The sequence below is a fragment of the Ixodes scapularis genome, unplaced genomic scaffold (assembly GCF_016920785.2).
Source record: "Ixodes scapularis isolate PalLabHiFi unplaced genomic scaffold, ASM1692078v2 PGA_scaffold3__209_contigs__length_174095766, whole genome shotgun sequence".
In the NCBI taxonomy this organism is placed as follows: domain Eukaryota; kingdom Metazoa; phylum Arthropoda; class Arachnida; order Ixodida; family Ixodidae; genus Ixodes; species Ixodes scapularis.
The window spans coordinates 56,605,550-56,626,692 of NW_024609868.1; the positions used below are offsets into that span (position 1 = coordinate 56,605,550).

At 44.7% G+C, this 21,143-nt stretch overlaps 2 protein-coding genes across 3 annotated transcripts in view; one reads left to right on the forward strand and one right to left on the reverse strand.

The window, feature by feature from the left end:
- Positions 1-405: 405 nt before the first annotated feature.
- LOC8052147 (glyoxylate reductase/hydroxypyruvate reductase) lies at positions 406-9,136 on the reverse strand. Its single transcript, XM_029978465.3, has 9 exons — positions 8,861-9,136; positions 8,668-8,798; positions 8,518-8,590; positions 8,025-8,141; positions 7,864-7,958; positions 3,191-3,268; positions 2,840-2,999; positions 1,901-2,031; positions 406-639 (listed from the first exon to the last, which is right to left on the reverse strand). Exons 1-9 carry the CDS (start codon positions 9,046-9,048, stop codon positions 521-523), a joined length of 1,092 nt encoding a protein of 363 aa, XP_029834325.1. The 5' UTR covers positions 9,049-9,136; the 3' UTR covers positions 406-520.
- LOC8052146 (kelch-like protein 2) overlaps positions 4,815-21,143 on the forward strand; it is a 39,271-nt gene continuing 22,942 nt past the window's right edge. Inside the window, exons 1-5 of one of the 2 annotated variants that reach the window (XM_042292447.1) lie at positions 4,815-4,847; positions 9,716-9,844; positions 10,204-10,429; positions 18,978-19,153; positions 19,718-19,814. In XM_042292447.1, coding sequence (XP_042148381.1) covers positions 9,720-9,844; positions 10,204-10,429; positions 18,978-19,153; positions 19,718-19,814 — 624 coding nt within the window. In that variant the 5' untranslated portion in view covers positions 4,815-4,847; positions 9,716-9,719. Of the gene's footprint in view, positions 4,848-9,383; positions 9,578-9,715; positions 9,845-10,203; positions 10,430-18,977; positions 19,154-19,717; positions 19,815-21,143 lie in introns of those variants that run through there. The other variant, XM_029978461.3, reaches the window with a different exon arrangement.

Sequence of the window (21,143 nt, forward strand, 5' to 3'; positions counted from 1 at the left end):
GTGGCGAGGGATGGCGCCGGACCACCTAGCTTGTTGGCTGACTTGCATGCATCGAGGTATCCCCGGTCACACTCCAAGCACAGACGGAGACTGTGCCTGCAAGTGCGACAGTTACAAGCTGCGCCAGTGCAGTCATCTTATAGTGACAGTATCGAGACGCTGCAGTCGGAGCAACAGGGTGCCCTGACATCCAAGGGGAAGGAAAAGAAGCACCGGCTGCCAAAAACGGAGGGACCAAGAGTCACAAAAGCCGAGAAAGAGAAAGGCTCAGAAACATGCCAAAAAAAGATAGCACGGAGGAACGCATCGATCAAACATCGCTCGAGCAGGCCGACCGAATTTCAAAAGGGTGCCACGCTAAATTTCAGTTGCCATACTATCCAGTAGAGCGCATGCATCATACAATAAACAAAACATTTGTAGACTTTATTTCCCTAAAACAAAACAAAAACAAAAGGAAATTTATAAATTATAAATGCAGCTAAAAGTGCTTTCTTTCATGTAACAAAGAAGTGAATGGTTAGGCAACAGTCGCGGGCATTGGAAGTCCTTGCAAAGCTGCCAGGATATTCTGCGCCGTAAGCACTGCCATTGCCGTCCTGGTCTCTGTTGTAGCACTGCCGATGTGCGGCAGCAACACTGCCAAGGAAATGTAAGAATACAGCTATTAAAGGTACAATAAAACTTTTCTCTCAATCGCACCCAACACTATCTAGATATCATTCCCGATGCTCATAATATGACAGTGTTTGTGCTTAGCTTCACACGCAAACTGCAATGAGAACCCCCCCAAAAGATCGAGCGGCATTAAAAGAACCATAACAGGGTACTGAAGAGGTGCAGTTAAAGCTAAGGGCGCCTGTGAACGCGGTTGGAAGACTCACTAAAACGCGGACCATTCGCAACCACGGGAACCGAGCCACAGCCAGTCAGATTCGATTACAACGCCGCCCTTTGCAGGTCAGTCCATTCCACTATAGTTTGTTGGTAAGTTGGCGGCATAAAATTCGTTTCAGGGCACGGGGAAAAGCCAAAGTTCCTTTTGCCGACACAGGAAGCAACTTAGCACGCGAAGTAGGAATCACGGATGTCCCGGTAGCATTTTCGGGAAAGCTTCATAAGTTAACAGGGCGATTTCGGCACTCTGACTGATGCGTTCAGGTTTACGGGGGAGAGGGGAGATGGGGGGGATTGAGGTTCATAGAAAAAAATTCTGAATGATTCACCCGCTAGCCTCTATATTTCTGGGAGCCGGCTAAAGGGGGCCTGTGAAAGGCCAGCATATTAATCACCGAGGCGTGTTTGCCTAAGCCTAAGGCCCCCTCCCTTCCCCATAAACCAGGCGATATGACGCCCATAAAAAAGTGACATCAGAGTGCCGAAATTAGCCTGTCGACTTACCCCACAAGCTTTTTTGAATACGCGTCCCCACTAACCCACAGTTGTATCCCAATGTAAAACTGTCAAATGCTACTGTGTGGATGGGCCTTTGATCTCAACTCGTGACCAGAACTGGTGCTTACTCGCCAACCCCTGTCGCCAATGTTTATCACAGCCGCATGCCTTGGCTCACAATGCTTGTAATATGTGCCATCCCAGCGCGATAATCTCCTCAGTTACACTGAGCTTGTAAAGAACGTCTCAAAAAGCTAATTTCTTGAGATGCCCATTCAAAGGTAAAAAAAGTTAATTTTCTCCACCCCTCCCCTCTCTCTCTCTCTCTCTCTCTCTCTCTCTCTCCCTCCCTCCCTCCCTCCCCTCCCCCCCTCCCTCCCCCCCCCCCCCCCCAAAAAAAAAGGATCTCACATAATGTTTTTTTTAGTCCAATCTCGAGCCTTTCCCACGCAAATTCCTGTCTCCCTTGTTACACAGAGGTGCAATACTATCAGGCAAATCTCACCGCAATTAGGCAGCTTCACGAGCGGGTGATCCTTGGCCAAAGGCTCAGGCGTCATGACATCCAGGCCAGCAGAAGCTATCTTTCCAGTTGTGAGTGCTTCGTAGAGAGCATCTTGGTCAACCACTGCTCCTCTTTGGAAAAGATAGAAAGAAATGTCTCGAATGTTGCCCGAATGAGTTCATTTCCCCTCTCACTCATAAGAGTGATACTGAACACTCGTTCTCAGTAGCCATGCTTTCCTGTAGTAAAATCACACTCTGGTACTAACATTTGCTCAGGAGGGCTTGACCCAAATTTGATCAGTGTTCTAATGTAGCTTCATTAAACTGAAGAGTGCACATTACTCTTTTAAATCTTCAACCAAATGGAATGTGTTTGGTAACTGCAGGCCCCAGAGTCGGGTTCATCATAATTTGAATATTTCTAAAGTAGTCAAATGTGCCTAAGGTCGATGATATTTTGTTCTCGCAGTGTGCAACAGCCATTTGACCTCTTTTGAATGAATTATAGTTGTCTAGAGCCTTAGTGATCTCATTTTACTACTACAGACATCTATACTACAATGGTTTTGTAGGTTTCCTTCAGTTCCATGTCTTCTTTCAAGCATCATTGTCTGTGTTTATATTGTGTGCTTCTATTCTTTCTCTATGCTTAATTTGACATTACACTGTGAACAGATTAACCTGGTTCAATGTGCAATTAATCTATTGCCGAACATAAGTACATGGTATGTCAGGCCAGTGGCACCACAAGGGAGGGGGGGCAAAGTGCACCGGGTGCAGTGCTCAGGGGGTGTGCGGGCCACGAGCCGGGCTACCTACCGCCTTGGAAGCCACCGACCCTAGTGACGCCACTGTGTAAGGCATGTGCCAATTAAAATTGGCGAGGCCCTACACACTGAAAATGTGGTATGAAATACAGGCCTGGCAGTCGACATACCTGCTGATATTGATGAACGAAGCTGTTTTCTTCATAAGAGAAAACGCCTCACGGTTGAACATGCCCGTCGTCTCCGGAGTGAGTGTGCACGTCACAATAACTATGTCCGACATTCTCAGCAACCCGTCCAGCCTTGTGAACTGGGCTCCCTCCATTTCAGCTATTGAAAATGATAAAAAAAAAGAGAATACTACTCAGAATATTCTTCCAGATCAAATGTTTAGGAGAATTAGTAAGCTAAACTAAACAGTGCAAAAAAATTATATAATTTCAATACCATGGTCTACATACATCTTGGCTGAATCATTAGTGGATATAAATGTATGACCAACATGACGTCAAGATACATACCCGTGGGTTTGTGACTTCGTGAGGTGTAGAGAAATTTGCTTACTTTGAAAGCTCTTAGTCTCTCAAGAATTGCTAGTCCTGAAACAAAAAGAAAGTATGTTGAACCCTTAGTTACCAGAGTAATTTTAATGATTTTCAATTACAGAACAGCTGTGTGCAGAAGCCAATGAACACTTGCAGTAATGTAGTATAATTTTTTTTTTTTTTATGCTTGCAAAGACATTATTTATTATGTGCAAACAGGCAAACTTCTTGGATGGAGTATCAGTCCTCCAGAAAAAATAAGCAACTTGGAACTATGAAATAATAAAACTTAACTATTTCCTGACCGCGCCCATAAGCCATCGATATTCTATGGTTTCCAAGCGTTGTCAAGAAATTAAATTTAGTACGGAAAATTATGTTCCACAATCTCGCGGGTAGCCGACGAACTGTAGTTTCAATTTCAACATGTTTGAGCTTTATCATAAGCCGGTGGGCTGTCAAAAATAGTCCTGGGAAGATTGGTCGCACTTGCCTAACATGGCTAACTGCTTGCATCAGTCTTTGTAACAAAGATGGCATTATTTACATAATTCAACTGTATTGTGGTATATTTCTTAGACTTTAAGGACACTCGCAACACTTTAAATGGTGTTGCTTAAAGGGGCCCTGCAATTATATTTAAGCGACAACCTTTTTTGCGGTTTCCACGTCCCTCGGGGTTCAGGCAAGCCAGCGGGCACGGAGAGAGCAACTAAATATCAGTGCGTCATATTTCAACCGAATGATGCGGAACTTTCCTCCACCTACGGGGGCGACCCGCGGTGCCGAAAGCACGCGATATGCGACGTCTTTGGTCCTGGGCTTACTACTAGTCAGAGCCGCTAAAAACTTCTTTTTAGTCGAAATACAAAATATAAGTGGCACGAACCGTTTAAGTTATCTATAAAAGTAGTTTTTGTTCACTATTTTAGATCAGAAAAGAAACAAATGCAGTTTATAAAGTATGGGAACAAAAAATGACTCGTCGACATACCTGCCACCAAGCAGTGGAAAAGGCGGCGCACACTAGAAAGGTGTAATGGGATCAGGCACCAACGAGCGCCGAGTGAAGAAATTTCACGGATGTACGCGGCGGCGCTGTGGTCGTATGGACTGGAGGATCCGAGCGTTCCCAAGGCCTTCGGTGAGCAGCTTGGGCTAGCGATTTGGCCTTTTGGCGGTATGACAGCACGAAGTGGCTCCTGTTCTGAACTGAGCTTTACCCCGTGTTTGCTGTTGTTTGCAGCCAATGAAGTGTCATGCCGAATTAGTGTTTAATCGCGTAGCAAATGCAATGCGAGCCGCCCTGGGTGCCCGCTTCATATAGCCTAGCCAGAACATGCTTTAGTGGCGCCCTCTCGAGCCGTCGACACGGAGTGCGGCAGCCGTGACCACTCGCTAAGCTCACTAGCCCTCCTCTAGTTCACGGCCACTCAAGCAACCAAGAACGTCATGAAGGAGGTTATTTTTTGCTTGCTTTTGTAATTTTAATTTGCCTATAACTTTTAAAATAAAGCAAAATTTGGGAGAAAAAAAGTTTCACTAAGTTACTTTGTTCAGTGCGCTCAGGTTCGGTGCAAATTAAAAACCAGTACAGAAGTGCTTGCAGGGCCCCTTTGAAGGATGGATGTCGGTAAGCATCACTACAATTTCAAACGCTGTCCTGAGCCGGCATGCACTTTTTATATTCCCAAAAAGGTGGACGAAAATGCTAAATATCAAGAAATTGCAATCAAGGCTATGACAAAACCAAAGTAGAACACAAAGAAAGCATTCTGCTAGGGATATGTGATATGTACTATCTGTGTTTCACCACTATAAGCAATCCTTCATAGAAAAGCACACGTGTTACGGAGGCTAACTCTCCGACGGATCAAAAATAGACGTCAGTTAGAGTACACTAACTTTCAGAAGTTATAGCCATGGGTGTGGGGCACATTTTGAATATTCTGAATTTTTTCATTTATTTGCCATTTAATTTGGACAGCTGTAGAAATGTTGGCATTTATATCCCTTCCACACATAGTTAATTGTATTTTCAAGAAATACAATTTTATAATCCTTTCTCCTGATTATACCAGCCTCAGTTTCTTTTTAAAAAAACTAATTGGAGACATTTTGATGCGTCATATTGCTCCATATGCAAATTAGTCAGAAAAATATAAGTATTTGCATGGACCTTTTGAAAATTGCTACTTTTCCCATGGTCAGGAAAGAGTTAAAAAAGAATTAAACATAAAATTTAATTGAATGCTGAATTATTTATTAAGTTTTGAAACAATAATAGAGCAGTATTATTTAATTCTGGATAAAAGGAAAATTGTCTATACAAAAGTTATGAAATCAATGTGCAGAGATGAGCATCTATGCCCATCCTAAAGTTATCCAATACGCAAAGGCAATTCTTCCGCATTACTAGACCACATAAACTCAATAAAAAAAAAATGCAAATCGATTGTATATGCATATTTGAATTTATACCTAAAAATTCTAGAATGCATGGTGCTGGTCCCATATTCATTTACCGTAATATTCCAACAGCTAGATAGCTTACTTGACATAGAGAGCAAATCAATTATAAAAAGAGGGTGGGCAGTCTATTAGTATGCAACACAAAAAACTTGCAAAAAAAAAATGCTTATCTCAGATTCTCATCATCTCCAGCATACATTAGCTGCTATACACCCAGCCCCAAAGTTCATACTATTTTAAAGTCAAACGAACAACTGTCTGCTACAACATCTTTCGAAGCTTGGTACCCCAAAAAACAGTCATTTGCTAAGCTTATTGTACAAGCTGTTTGGCACAGATAGCATGCTTTCTAGGGATGTATAGTCTTCTAGAATTTTTTTTAAAGTGGAGAAAACTTTATCAAAAACAGGGAAAACCTACTTTTTGGATGTTTTTTTTACCTGCTTGGTTAATTTATTAAACAATACTGCCAGCTCCACAGAGGTCCAAGTGTTCTGAAATAAGTGTTTCCATAACTTTAAAAACTTTGCACTTAAGTGGCTAAATTAATAACCTCGTCTTTGTAATCCAAGATGTTTCAAATAGAGTGATAAAACTACCAATGTTATATTTAAAAAAAAAAAAAAATTACTTCTTTTTTTTTTTGTAGTATATTATTCTTTGTATAGCTCAGAAAATTACACATGCTGCTTACATAATTCCTGCTGCTGCATAGCAAAGATATTTTAGTTTTAAATGAAGTGTTTCCTACACATATAGATCCAGTATAACATTTACCAGGAAAAATACAGGCCTATAAAGTGTGCATTAAATTAACTTGGTAGCCAAGTTTGAGGATCTGGTAGCATAATTGTGAGGAAATGCAATTCCTAGAACAATGTTGTGTTGTCCCCTTTTCTTTGTTTTTTCCTTGTTTCGTGGTTTGATAAATATGTATGTCCTCAAACAATGTAGAACTAAGAGACAAAACAAAAAGGGGGGGTAACACAAATAGGGTTTTAAAAGTGCACTAAAGACATTTCTGGGATTGTCTGTTCTTCGTGATAACTTATCTGACAGGCTCCAACATCCTAGAAATTGAAAAAAATTATGCTTGTGCGACGTCTATTTCCTTACTAAAAATGTGCTAGAAGTTTGTGTTACGCCTCTCTCTACCGAAAAATTTGAAACACAAAATCCAGCAGAAGTGCCGGCGGCACCTTTGCTTGCAATGGCTGCACTCTAAAAAATGTTTGTGCACCTACTTTCACGCACAACACTCGGAGAGCCAATCACCGCAACTTACAGAGGCAGCTCAGCAAATGACAATGCCAAAACATATGTTTAGACCAAAAAACATAGTCCGTGTTGTGACATTACGCAATGCAAAACATCACGCTTGCATTGCTTAATGTCACAACTCAGACTATGTTTTTTGGTCTAAACGTATGTTTCGGCACTGTCATTCGCTGAGCTGCCTCCGTAAGTTGCGGTGATTGGCTCTCCGAGTGTTGTGTGGAAAAGCAGACTCGCGGGCTTTTTGTAGAGTGTGACGCGCGCCCATTGTCACGCCGCCGGCACCTCCGCTGAATTCTCTGCTGCATATTTTTCCGCTCAGAAAAGGGGTGTGGTACGAACTTCAATCTCATTTTTAGTAAGGAAATAGATTTCACACAAGCATAATTTTTTTTTATTTCTGGGATGCTACAATTCCGTAGAAAGAGTTATCATCAAGAACAGTCAATCTCAGAAACGTCTTTAGTGCACCTTTAAAGCCTATACGTTAGCTTTAGTTTTCGTTTATAAATCTTAGGATTTTAAAAACTCCTCTGCTGTGCCTAGTTTTTTTTCTTGTTTACTTCCCATAGTAGAAATATGCCGCCCCAAAGGTTCTGACGAGAAGTGCTTACTTGTGAATCTCTCTGTGAATGCAACCCCCAGCTGAGGTGCCCATATTATGATAAGGGCTTATTATGGAGAAGGTGCCCTGTGACCGAAATTTTGGTTCCCTGTCAAAGGATTCCTAGGTATTTAAACTTAATACTCAGTCCTTTGCTAGCTTGTGAGAGATGCCCTTCGTTAGCTAGGTACATAGAACGTCCCAAATTCACCTTGCCTCAGCAGAAACTTTCTATCTGGACCCGATGAAAGATTGGTCACCGTGAAGCGTCAGTGAGAGCTAAAATTAGTTCACTTGCCTATGTTTCCCATGCCCACGAACCCGACCGTTGTTCCCCTGATTTCCGAGCCACACATCCACATTGGGCTCCAGGAGGTCTGGGCCCACGCTCCACTAGGAACAAGCAGAGAAAAGATGTGTAAGTGTGCCCCTCTTCATTATGTCCAAACATCACAGTACCTGTCGATCTGACTGCGGGCCTCAAAGAGTCGTCTGCGCGTAGCCAAAAGTAGGGCTATTCCCAGCTCAGCCGTTGAATCTGTCAGCACGTGAGGCGTATTACCTACTGCAATCCGTCTGTGAACAGTGCGCACAGTCAGCAGTGAATTTTTCTAAACAAAAACATTGGTGCAATGACAACATACTGGACGTCAAGCTTTGAAAAGCACAGCGAATCAACTAACTGTAAGACATTTCACGGTATTTTACCATAGTTGGTGACAGGTGAGGAGTTCAGGGGACACTCCTCCCACCCCTTTCCACATTAGCAGTGTGAATGCCGGAAAGGAGGTCACCTCCTCTCCAGCATTCGCTCTGCTAATGTTCAAAGGGTCTCCCCTGAACTCTTAGCCTGTCACTGACTATGGTTTTCTGTGCTTTGCTATGCAGCTCGTCAAAACCTCGTGCTGCCCCAAACAGGACGCCCAGTGTTTGTACGTCGATATGTTTTCACCTTTTTCTGCATTCATCCACATCGATATGGTCGTATCCAACAGACATGGTCCCCACTACCTTGAGAGTTGAGCCTGCAAAATATTGGCAAACCTACGTTTCTCAACTGTTGTGCTTTACGACACCGAAAGGTAATTTCTGATCAGTTTACCAGCGGCATCCAAGAGCTGCGCGTCCACCTTCTCAGTGAGCAGGCAGAATAAAGCGTCCTTGTCGACTATCCTTTGAAGCAGCAGCGACCGCGGAATCGGTTTCGGTTGGTTCCATACGTCTATGTCGCACCTGAATGAAACACGAGAACCCGCATTAGAAACGCGTCACCATTTTGCAGAAAGTAGAGTCACCTTTCTGCGAGAAGTTTAAGGGCTTCGGGAGGAATGTCCGGGTGCGTCACAAGAACGGCCGGTTTTCGTGTAGGTCCCATCTCAGATAACCTCACACGTCGGACCAGAATAATGTCAAGAGTGTTGATAGTGCTAGGCGAGAGCAGGACACAGCCTTTGCCTATCAAAGGTCGTCCTATGCGCCACATTTGACGTCATACGACAGGTCCCGATAAAGAACGATAACCTCGAATACAACGCTTCCTACTTCGAAAGCACGCACGAACGTTCAAGCACGCTAAACGACACCGACAATGACCGCTTAGCAAACCGCCGCAATAGAACGTAGTGCCACAGTGTCGGGAGCTGTCCAGCCCGATAGCTCAAAGCAGTAGAGCTCAAACCTATGTATATAAATTATCAGACATAAAAAAATTTTTTAAGTGCGTATTAACACGCAAAATTTTGCTTTAGTTAATAAAACACATTAATTTTTTGCTTTCGGATAATGGCTGCTTTTACCACCCTTGTTGCGCAGGCTCTTGTGTTACTACGCCAAAGCCAAAACAAATCAGAATTTGCTTTCGACCGTCTCGTGTCACCCGATGTCAGGTGGTAAATAATTGCACGTTACGTTTATAATGAGCAACGGATCTTGTTTAGGCGAAAACAATCTAAGCTAAAGATGAACAAGTCAACGTTTTACCAGACCATGTCGTCAGATCTGGCGTCGGAGAGGTGAGCTCAAATGGGCCTACCTGTCTCTTGTCACTCATTTGCTTCTGTGCGTTCCTTGTGAAATGTCACATCGCATCTAAGTCGTTGACGTCTGTGACCTTAAACGATATGTTTTTTTTTTTTTTTTTACTCCTACAGTACTATGCTGGAGTTCAAACTACAAAAGATGGACTTGGGACGTTCTCAACATAGCTTGACAGAGAGACCACCTTACCGAAATCAGCAGCATACACAGAAGGCCTTCGAAACCATGAACATTCTAAGGAAGTAAGTATCTAATCTCATCACAAGAAACGCTGGTCTAAGCAGACCTCAATGCAGGCGCAGTTTTATGTCCTTCTCATCATTGTACCTTTTTTTCCTTCGCCGTTCATAACCGCCGTGCTCGGTTTCGATTTATTGTCACCTTCATATTTACCTTCTCTTTGGCCTAAACGTGCCCCTTTAAATCAGTGATGAATCCCGAGGAAAGAAAACCACAAGCGCAGACGATTTGTTACAAGCGCGCACAACGTACAACGTTAGAGATATCTGCTACTTTCGTAATTGTACAATTTATGTTGTTTCAGTATACACATAGAATGTTGTGATCATTGTGGACGTAACACCCTTTTATCTTGCAACAGGCAGAACCTGTTGTGCGACGTCACGCTCGTGGCAGGAGGCACAGAAGTCATGGCACACAAGACGGTATTGGCATCATGCAGTCCTTACTTCTACGCCATGTTCACTGGCTTTACGGAAAGCCGTGCCAACAAGATAACGCTGCAGGGTCTAGACGGAACCGCCCTCAGCCTCCTCATAGATTATGTCTACTCGGCAGAGGTGCAGGTCACCGAGGAGAATGTGCAGGCAAGTATGCACATCTGTGTCTGTTCACATTTCTGTTGCATACACAAACACTTCAACACAATTTGAGGATAAATCTTTGATCTGGGTTGAAGCCACAATTGCAGTCCCCAAACACTCTATTTATGATAAAGTTTGAAGCTCGAGAAATGGGAGCACCTGAACAGCTTAATGACTTGGCTTGTAGTACACAGATGCTACACTACCTATTTGTGCTCATACTGTCTATAAGCGTATACGTCATTTTCTGTTTCGTAATGTTTTTCAGTTTGTTAAAGAGGTCGTGCCACAGAAAATGCCCCGCCGGGGGCACTTGTGAAAGTAGGTGTTTGGAGAGTGGCGTCTCCACGGACCCCGAGCCCCGCAGGGGGCGCCTGCATCTTAGGTGTTAGGTGCTTGGTGAGTAGCGTCACCACGGACCCCAGCCACGTGGGCCACCATACCCGCACGCAGGGAGCACCTACTTTTGTAGGTGCTTGGTGAGTGGCGTCACTACGAACCCCGAGCCATGTGGGTTCGCCCACCCACGTCTGGCTGTGCGTGGTGTACCCGTGTCCGGTGAAAAGGGGACCCTGGCGGTTGAGCTGAGCCCGGGGTATGTTTGGACCCTTCGGGGCCTTCCGGGCGAGGCAATACACAGCTTCGACCCCTGCTTCTCGTAGACGTGTGTGCTGGCTTGGCCCGACCAGGATGATTCAGTCAGTCGCCTCTTCTACCCTCTTCTTCCTTCTTTCACTTTTCCTTCCACCTCTTTCTCTTTTCTTCTGCACTCTCTTCTTTCCTTTTTCACCTTCTTAGGCGGCAAGGGCTAACCTTGAGTGGAAACAGGTCCTGTCATTGCATCCACACTCGGTTATAGTGCCCGGGCAGCACTGGTAGAGTAATTGCGTCAGCCAAGCCTTTCTTGTTATGGCACATTACCTACCCCCTCGTTGGGCTCCGTGGTGGGCGGTGCACCCGGGCACTGAAATTCCTTCCCGTCTTTATGGGTTCCAAAACTAAATTAACTGATCGGGCCTTGAAAAGGACCCGCACCGAAGTCATTGATATTATCACTAAGACCCCTGATCTTTTCAAATTTCCAAAGTTTCTTGTTCTGCACTCTGAGGACGGAAAGCCACTGGCTAAACTTTCTCCTTTTTTAGTTTCCAAAGTGCTTGAAGGTGTTATCGGAGCAATCTTTAGCGCCAAAAAGATGGCATCAGGCGACCTCCTTGTAAAAGGTAAATACGAAAAAAACAAAGTGACTCACTTTTAGCCCTGAACTCCGTCTCAGACTACAAGGTCAGTGTGACCCCTCATCGAAAGTTAATAACCATCCAAGGGGTCATCTCTGAAGATGGCTTGCTCGACTTGACAGATGCAGAGCTAGTTGAGGGTCTCTCTGGACAGGGAGTTGTTGCAGCACGACGCATTGCCATCCGTCGCGACGGCGTAGAACGCAAAACAAGGCATGTTATTCTCACCTTCGACTCCACGACTCTGCCCACTAATGTAAAGGCAGGCTACCTTCAGTGCCGTGTCCGGCCTTATGTGCCGAACCCTCAGCGCTGCTTTAAGTGCCAGAGGTTCAGCCATGGGTCGCGGAGCTGTTGGGGTAGCGAGACCTGCGCCAAATGCTCCAGTAAGGAGCACGTTGCTGATGTGCGTGAGAACGAAGCTCAGTGCACTAACTGTAATGAAAAACATCCAGCATACTCCCAATCTTGCCCGTTATGGAAGCAAGAAAAAAAAATCTCACCTTGAAGGTTAAAGAAAACATTTCCTACATTGATGCAAAAAAGCGTTTTGCCTTTCTCTCCAAAGGCTCTTGCCCAGGCCGTACATAGGGGACCGGTACGGCCAATAGTTTCGACTGGAACACAGACGTCTACGGACAATCTGCGCCTCCCGTCGAGGTCTCCTGTGTCCTCAGGAGCGGTGCCAGTCACACCGCTTTCGAATTGTAAGGAGGATGCTGCCTCCTCAGCATCCACCTCCGGGCAGGGGCTGGCCCCCCCTGCTCCACCTGGCCCTTTGGCCCCTAAGGGCCGAGGCCTACTCCCTCGCACCTCTGCTCCCCAGAGGAAGCCCGGGGAGCCGCCGAAGCAGTCGACCTCCAAGGGTCAACTGCCGGCGGCAACAGACGAGCCTATGGACGTAAGTGGGCACAGGTCCTAGGAGGATGCTCCCGTCTCAGGATCGGAGTCGTCTCTTTCTGTCGCCAGTGACCCCACTTGGAAACAGAAAGATCCTCTTAAAAAGCAGAGTACCCCACGTGTAAAAATAGATTTTAAGCCTTAACGGATCTCCCTTTTAAATCACTTTCATATATTTTTTTCGTCTCTAAATGGCAAAGAACTATAGTATTATGCAGTGGAATTGCCGTGGTCTTTTCCCTAATATTGATGACATAAATCTTTTTTTTTTTTTTATGAGCTTCGACCTGTTGCTATATGCCTACAGGAGACCCATCTCAAGGACACACAAACAAATGTTCTACGTCTTCGTCAGGTTTTTAGAAAGGACCGTGCATCCCATAGCAACTCCTCTGGTGGAGTAGCTGTGGTTGTACAGAGTGGTATTGCCTGCGCTTTTGTTCCTCTCACAACCTCTCTAGAAGCAGCGGCAGCTCGTATTCTTCTTGACCGCCTTATTACGCTTGTTTCACTTTACTTGCCACCAAATATTCCACTGCATTTACATGACCTGCATGGACTTGTGGCGCAACTTCCGCAACCTTTTTTAATCTTGGGGGATTTTAACGCCCACCACCCCATGTAGGGTAGTGCTCGCCAAGACTCCCGGGGTGGAGTCATTGAAAGATTTTTTATTGTCATCCGGCCTGTGCCTTTTAAATGGACATGATCCTACATTTTTTAGTGCAGCTCATAATACTTTCACTTCCATCGATTTGTCTCTTGCATCCCCAACTTTACTAGCCGCCTCGGTGGCTCCGAGGCGAGAGCGCCGGCCTACGGATCCCCAGGTGGCGGGTTCGAATCCCGACCGAGGTGCCCGCAATATGACGGAGGCTTATTGCGGAGAAGGCGCCGTGTAACCGAGCTTTCGGTTGCACGTCATAAGGTCCCCAGGTGGTCCAAATTAATCCTCAGTCCTCCGCTGGGGCGTGCCAGATGCCCGTCGTTGGTTTGGCACGTAAAACCCCCAAATTTGAAATTTTCCCAACTTTACTTCTCTGTTTTTCTTGGAAGGGTTTAGATAACCCTTTTGGGAGCGACCATTTTCCTGTTCTTTAGAAAGTACTGTAGCACCTTCTTCACTTTCAACATGTATTCCCATGCGGAAATTAGACAAAGCCGACTGGGCTCTTTTTGCATTGGAAGCAGTGCTTGACCCAACTGAACTTTTAGCTATGACTTCGGAAAATGCCACCTTGTACGTTACTGACCATATCATAAATACTGCTTCTGCCTCCATTCCACAAACATCTGAAAATCTTCCTAAGCGCTGCAAGCCTTGGTGGACCAAAGACTGTTCTGTTACGCTTAAACATCAGAACAGGTCCTGGGGCACTTTCTGCCGCTACCCAACGGTCTGGAACAAGATAGAGTTAAAAAAATGTAAAGCAAAGGCTCGTTGGACAAGGAAACGAGCTAAGAAAAGCTCATGGATGAAATATGTTTCCAAGGTGAACAGTTTTGTTACTACTAAGGAGGTGTGGAACCGAATGAGGAAAATTCAGGGTAACTACCTCTCTTTTAGGACGCCTCTTTTTCCCTCGGCTTCGCCAGCCTTGAAAGGCCAGGCAAATGTTCTTGCAGAACATTTTTGTGAAGTGTCTAGCTCATCTAATTATTCGGCAAAATTTAAGAAGTTCAAAGCTGTAGCAGAAGAGCAGCCAATTGCTATGTCAGGATCAGACACTCTTGTATACAACCAGCCTTTCACAATGTGCGAACTCGAGGTGGCCCTTGGGTCAAAAAAGCAGTCGGCACCTGGTCCTGACAAAATCCACTATGAAATGTTGCGGCATTTGTCCCCTGAATCTCTAGGCCATTTGTTAACCTTTTTTAATCAATTGTGGATGGCTTCTGCCTTTCCTCAGTGCTGGAAGCGGGCACATATAATTCCTCTCCTAAAACCCGGTAAAGACTCTACTCTACCAGCAAGTTATCGTCCCATTGCAGTGACCAGTTGCCTTGGGAAAACTTATGAAAAACTAATAAATAGACGATTAGCACACTTTTTAGAGACTGAGGGAATTTTAGATCCCAATCAGTGTGGGTTTAGAATGGGGTGATCAACATTGGATTATCTTGTTCGCCTGGAAACTTTCATACGTGAAGCGTTTTTTCATCGACAGCACTGCGTTTCGGTATTTTTTGACCTAGAGAAAGCATATGATACTACTTGGCATTACGAGATTTTAAAGGACTTATACACACATGGTGTCTGTGGCCGCATGTTGCGCTGCATAAGGGAGTTTTTGACTAACGAAACTTTTCAGGTTAGGTTTGTTTCCACACTTTCGGATGTTTTCCTCAGGAAAATGGCGTCCCTCAAGGGGCTGTATTGAGCGTCACTTTGTTTGTGGTGAAGATAAACAGCCTTGCTACAGTGATACCTCCATCAGTTTCATATTCATTATATGTTTATGATGTGCAGATTCCCTTTTCGTCCTGCAATCTCTCAAGTTGCGAGTGCCAGCTTCAACTCTCAATAAACAAAATGAGCAATTGGGCGGATGAAAATGGTTTTAAGTTTTCATCTGAAAAAACAGTGTGTGTGCCCTTTTCACTATGTCGTGGTCTGTTGCTTGATCCTTGTTTGCAGCTCAATAGCGCTGCAATACCTGTAAAATACGAGCACAAAGTTTTAGGGGTTATTTTCGACAAGAAACTTACCTTTCTGGCTCGCGTCAAGGAGCTGAAGCAGAAATGCTTGCGGTCGTCTAACATTCTCAAAGTAATTTCACACTCATCCTGGGGGTCTGACAGACGGTGCCCCTTATGACTTTATAGCTCCTTGGTGCGGTCCAGCCTGGACTATGGTGCGATTTTTTATGGGTCGGCACGTCTGTCTGCCCAAAAAAGGTTGGACCCCGTCCATCATCTGGGGCTCAGGCTCGCCGCAGGAGCATTTCGAACATCACTTGTGCTTAGCTTGTATGCTGTACACATCAAATGTCCTTGGAAAGACGAAGGCAGTATTTGAGTCTTTGTTATGCTTACAAGATTTACAGGTATCCTCAACATCCCACTCTTGATGCACTTCAACCTTCTACGTCCTTCCGACTCTTTGAAAACAAGCCGAGCATTGTTCGGCCCCTGAGCTTCAGAGTGCAGAGCATGGCAACATCGCTCTATCTCCCCTTTAGTGAGGCTGCTGTGCTGAGGGGCAATGAGAGAGTTGCGCCTTGGGACCTTCTGCCAATTTCTTGTGACTGGTCACTGTCTAAGTACAGAAAGAGAGCTATTTCTCCACTCGTTCTTCAGCAGGAGTTTGCCGATTTAGAACAGAAATACAAGGACTACTCGCATTTTCACACTGATAGATCAAAAACATCAACTTTTGTGGGGTGTGCAGTTTATTCCATTACCTTCAGCAAAGTTTGACTACTCCACACTGTTGCAAATATTTTTACTGCCGAATTGTACGGTATTTTAATGACTGTGGAGTACTTATTAGAGAACAATATCATGAAAGCAATTCTGTTTGTCGACTCCCAAAGCGTTCTAGCCGTTTCGTCCTTAGCAGACAGCAAGAACCCTCTCGTGCAATGTCTTCAGGTACAGCTTAACCGAGCACTTCAACTAGGACACCAGATTAAATTCTGCTGGGTCCCCAGCCACGTGGGTATTTCCGGCAATGAAAAAGCAGACTTGCTTTTGCTGCCTCTGCAAAAGAATACCCAAAACTGCCTCTTGGCCTGCCACACCAAGACCTGAAACTGATCATACAGAAATTGATTATGAAGTCATGGCAGTTGGATTGGGATTTGGAAAAAGAGAACAAGCTTCACAATATCAAGCCCCAACTGGGGTATGGGAGAGTTCCTTTCATAAAGTCCGTCGGGTTGAGGTTCTCCTTTGCCGTTTAAGAATTGGTCATACCCGTTTGACTCATTTGCACCTGCTCTGTGGTGAGGATGTTAAACTTTGCGACAAGTGTGGCAAAGATATGACTGTTTTGCACATCCTGTGGCATTGCAAAGCTTTAAACCAAGAGCGCCGAAAATGTTTCCTGAACTTTTTCCAGATCACCTCCCCTTTCATCCATATTTCCTGCTTGGCGATCAACCATTGGTACCATTCGATCGAGTTTTGTATTTCCTTGATAACACTAGCCTTTTACACCAGCTGTAACTTGCAGTTCTTTTAGATCACAGCTCTAAGCGCTTTGGGAAAACCTTTGTTTGGCGCAATATGGCCTAAGTTGCTCTTGCGCCATAAAACCCCAAATCATCATCATCACCACAGAAAATGTTGAATCACGGATGACTCTGCCCCTACAATCTATTACGTGTGACTATACTCATTTTGTAAATTTTTTGTGTGAATACAATATTGACTTCATGAGTGCGATCAGTTGAATCAAAGAGCTTTTGGCAGCCACTTCACGAGGTGGCTACGTATGAAACTATTTGTGACATTACCCGCTGTGTTCCTTCCTGCCTTCTCCCCTTTATTTTTCATTGATAACTGATGAGTGGAATGTTAAAAGCGAGCAGGAAGAGAAGGAAGGAAAGAGTGTACCAAGTATATGGTGTAATTAGGTGGACCACTGACTAATTACATTGATTCTATCACGGTTGCCTAGTCGTGTCATGAGAATTGTGATAAAATGTGCAAGGGCCCTAAAAATCAGCAAACTTGGTGATCCTCTGAAGTAGTTTATGAAGAGTTAACATAAAAAATAAATAAACATTTTAATATACTTCTTGTGGCTAGGGTTCTATGTTTTCGGTATACTTCGATGAACCCCCGCAACGAACCCGCGAGCTGGTTTCATCAAAATCTGGGGGAAAACAATAGCCCCGAATTGAAGCTGTCTCTGAATTAGAAAAACCGAAGCTTAACAGCGAGGAATTTTCTTCTGCAGCTTCGTCTTGTGTTAACTTGGAGTGAAGTCCTTACTGAGCTGCCTGTGAGGATGTTTCTTTCTTTGGAAACCGCACCCCTTACCTCATTCCCTCCTTTCACCGGCACCGGGACATTTTCCTAGTATTCGGGCCACATGCATATTTTCCAGAGGTTGGGGAATCTCACGGGCGTTCGTGTTTTCTCCAACATAAGCTCTGATAAACATTAATATTTTTTTGGTTGACATCGCAAGACACTGAATCTAAAAAAATGAACCCCTAACCCCCATCCTTGAATTCGGATAAAAATAAACCCCCAAAACACGAAACCCCGTTTATGACCTCAGACTCCACACTGTACGTGACTGCAAATACTGCTGTGTATGTGCCACCTGGTGGACAGCTGCATCATCTGCTACCACTATGCTTGCGCATAGGCAACCCCCAAAAAAGCCCAGGGCAGCTCGCATTGTATTTGCTGCACGACTAAACACACTTCGTCGAAGCTTTTTGGCTCGAAATGTTTGTCGTTTTAGGCCTGAACCCCACAAAAGAAATATGTGGCACACAAGTGATGTAATTTGTCTGGCTGTGTTTGCTTTGTGCCTGATACAAAGCAGAAACGTATGATGCGCATGGCGAATGCCGCCAGAACAATGCAGAGCGCAAGTTTGTCTGCTTCTTGCACAGGGGTTGCAATGATGTCAGAACGCCGAGCTCTTATTGGCTGACTGAAAAAAATAATGGATAGACCTCAAGGCATCGGGCATTGAGTTTTATCCACTATCGTTTCAATCAAAGTCCATCAGAGCTTGGCGTCATTTTGACGCCGCTTCATAGCAATGGATGGCGCGCGTCGGAGCCTGATCCCACTACCCCTTTCTAGTTCACTATACCAGTGGTAAACGTGTAACATGCCGGCCCAGAATCACAAAGCTTTCAGCAACTTCTGCATTGGATTATGAAAGGAAGAACAAACTCTCTAAGACATTCATAAATTGCTTGAAGCAATACAGGAGTAATGGAACCTCCTTTTCTTATTAGGTGCACATTATTTACTATCACAATAGCATATAGGAGTTAGTTGCGAGTTAAGGCCCCTTTTTCATATACACCGTAGCACTACCTCAGCGCTATTTGTCAGCAACGGAAATAGTGTTAACCTTGCTGATGCTGCGCCGACTTCCCACTTATCTAGGCCTGTTCACATATGCAGCGCAGCGATAAGTCAGTGCTGGAAATGTTGCTGATTCTAGCGCTGATGCAGCACTGGCACAACATTGCGTTGCTGCTAATTATGTTCAAGACAGCACCGTATCAGCGCTAGTGTTGATTCAGCACTGAGATAGTGCTATGCTGTATATGTGAATTGTCCTTATTGGTGATACAGCACCGATACCTTGCTAAGTTGCATTCAAGTCAGCGCTGCATCAGCACTGTTCTTAATGCTGATTTAGTGCTTGGATGTACTTGTGAATCGCCCTTTAGTGATATTGGAGGTGTATAAATTCTGTCTCTGGGTTGCAGACCCTGCTGCCGGCAGCCAACCTGCTCCAGCTGAGCGACGTGCAGGAGGCCTGCTGCGAGTTCCTTCAGGGACAGCTGCACCCTTCTAACTGCCTCGGTATACGGGCCTTTGCCGATCTGCACGGCTGCCTCGACCTGCTCTCCCACTGCGACACCTACATCGAGCAGCACTTTGTGTAAGTTCTTCACCCACCTCGGAACCTTCCCGTCTCCAATTGAAATGGACGCCAGAAGAGTTAGTGCATTATGGGAATATGAAAGGGGCCCTCACGGAATGGGCATCAACTTCCTTCCGTATTGCGATTGAATATCTAACACCCTCTTTCCTCGTTTTGTTTTAAACCTGCTTCTCCAAGAAATCTTCCTTGCTTCTTTTTTGCAGCCTTTCACCTTGGTTTTGCGTCGCAAAAATAGCTGGCTGCGAATAGGGACTCGTGCAGTTTCCGTAAAGCTAATGAAGATCTCAACCTGCATATAAAGTATGCACTTGGCAATAATAAATATCAAAAAGGGGAAGTCCCTGTTTGTGTTGTCGATTTTTTAGCACTACTGTATACGTTTTGGATCTAGCGTATCCGTCTTCATTCAGTTTGATACATCATTTCCTTTCAATGCAGTGTGTAATATAGTTTGTGAAGCCTTTTGAGAAATATACTTACTGGCTAAAGACCTCGTACAACAGATGTGAAGCAGCTGAGAAGAGACATCTCACATTTACCCCTTGTGTTCTTTATCTGCAGGGAGGTGACAGAGAATGAAGAGTTTCTCGCACTGTCTGCGAACCAAGTGGCACATCTGATTTCAAGCGACAGGCTCTCGGTTCCATCGGAAGAGCAGGTACCCGCGCTTTCACCTAAGCATGAGCAAAGTGCGATTGTATATAATAAGCGCTATGAGACGCCAATGTAAATGCTAGTTCATGTTTTCTTCTTCAGGAGTATGACACTTAAGTAATGGGCTAAAGGTTATTCACCTGGAGACTAAGGGGCATTGTGCACTTCTTGTCTCGCAAAATTTGGTGCCTGCAAAACATTTCCTAAATTGGGTCAGTGACAGCGTTGAGAAATATCAAACTAGCAAAGTAAAAGTTTTGGATAGTATGATTCGCGCTCATATCAAGGTCTGCATGCTCCCAAGTAACAGGAAAAATCATGCATTTGCATGGAGCCATGGAAACTTGAAAAAGTTTTTAAGCATTCTTATGAGCTCTAAAGTCAAGGTATAAAAAATTGTTCTAAATATGGAAGGGACCTGACAAGCCAGCGTTAAAGGAGCTGTGCAACAGTTTCAGTGCTTTGCTTAGATAATTTGGGAGTTGGTTTCTCAACCTTTCTGAAGTAAAGAACAAACAGTTTCAGTGCAGTGCTTAAATAATTTGGGAGTTGCTGTCTCGACCTTTCTGAAGTAAAGAACAAAAAAACGCTTTTGCCTGCATGTCCTAGTTTTTCTTTTAAAAATGGACAAAGATTGAGGTTTTCGGCACCTCTCAGCTCCTTCACCGTCTTCCGAGTCACATGCGCTGTGATGTCAATGGGGGTGGCGCGGGGTTCCGGTGAAGCTCTCTCTCTAGAGTCATCAGTGAGCAGCGAAAACTCACCCGCTCGCGACCACGTGCTGGCGGGCGCAGCGCAAACAATATGGTGAAAGGAGGAAAGTCTTATCCGGGTCTGGCCATGCCAATACCACCATACCCATCCGGCCCTGTCCCCCTCCCCCTCCGGTTTCTGGCGGCTGTTCCGCTGTTCGCAGTAGCAGATAGAGCTGACGGTTTTGTGGACCTAGGATAGATGGCGCCACTAAAACTCCGTATAATAAAAGTTTTGTCGATGATACCAGGTTTTTGACACATTCATATTTATGTTGGAACAACAAGATTTATAGAAAAGTTACCTTTTATCGAGCAGGTATTCGCTCAACTCGCTATCTTTCTACAAGACCCCCATTGACGTCATGCCGCGTGTTTCTCATGGCCGCCGCACGCGGCTGCAGGTCGAGGAACATTCTAAATTTTGCCTCGCAATTACGCGGCAGAATCGCAACATTCCGAAGAAAGGAGGTGTGTTTTATGTCCTTTGTGACAAGGTGAACAATGTCAAAAGTAGAAGATGCCAATTCTTTCAACGTTAAAATCGTTGCACAGCTCCTATAAAGAAAGAGTGAGAGAAA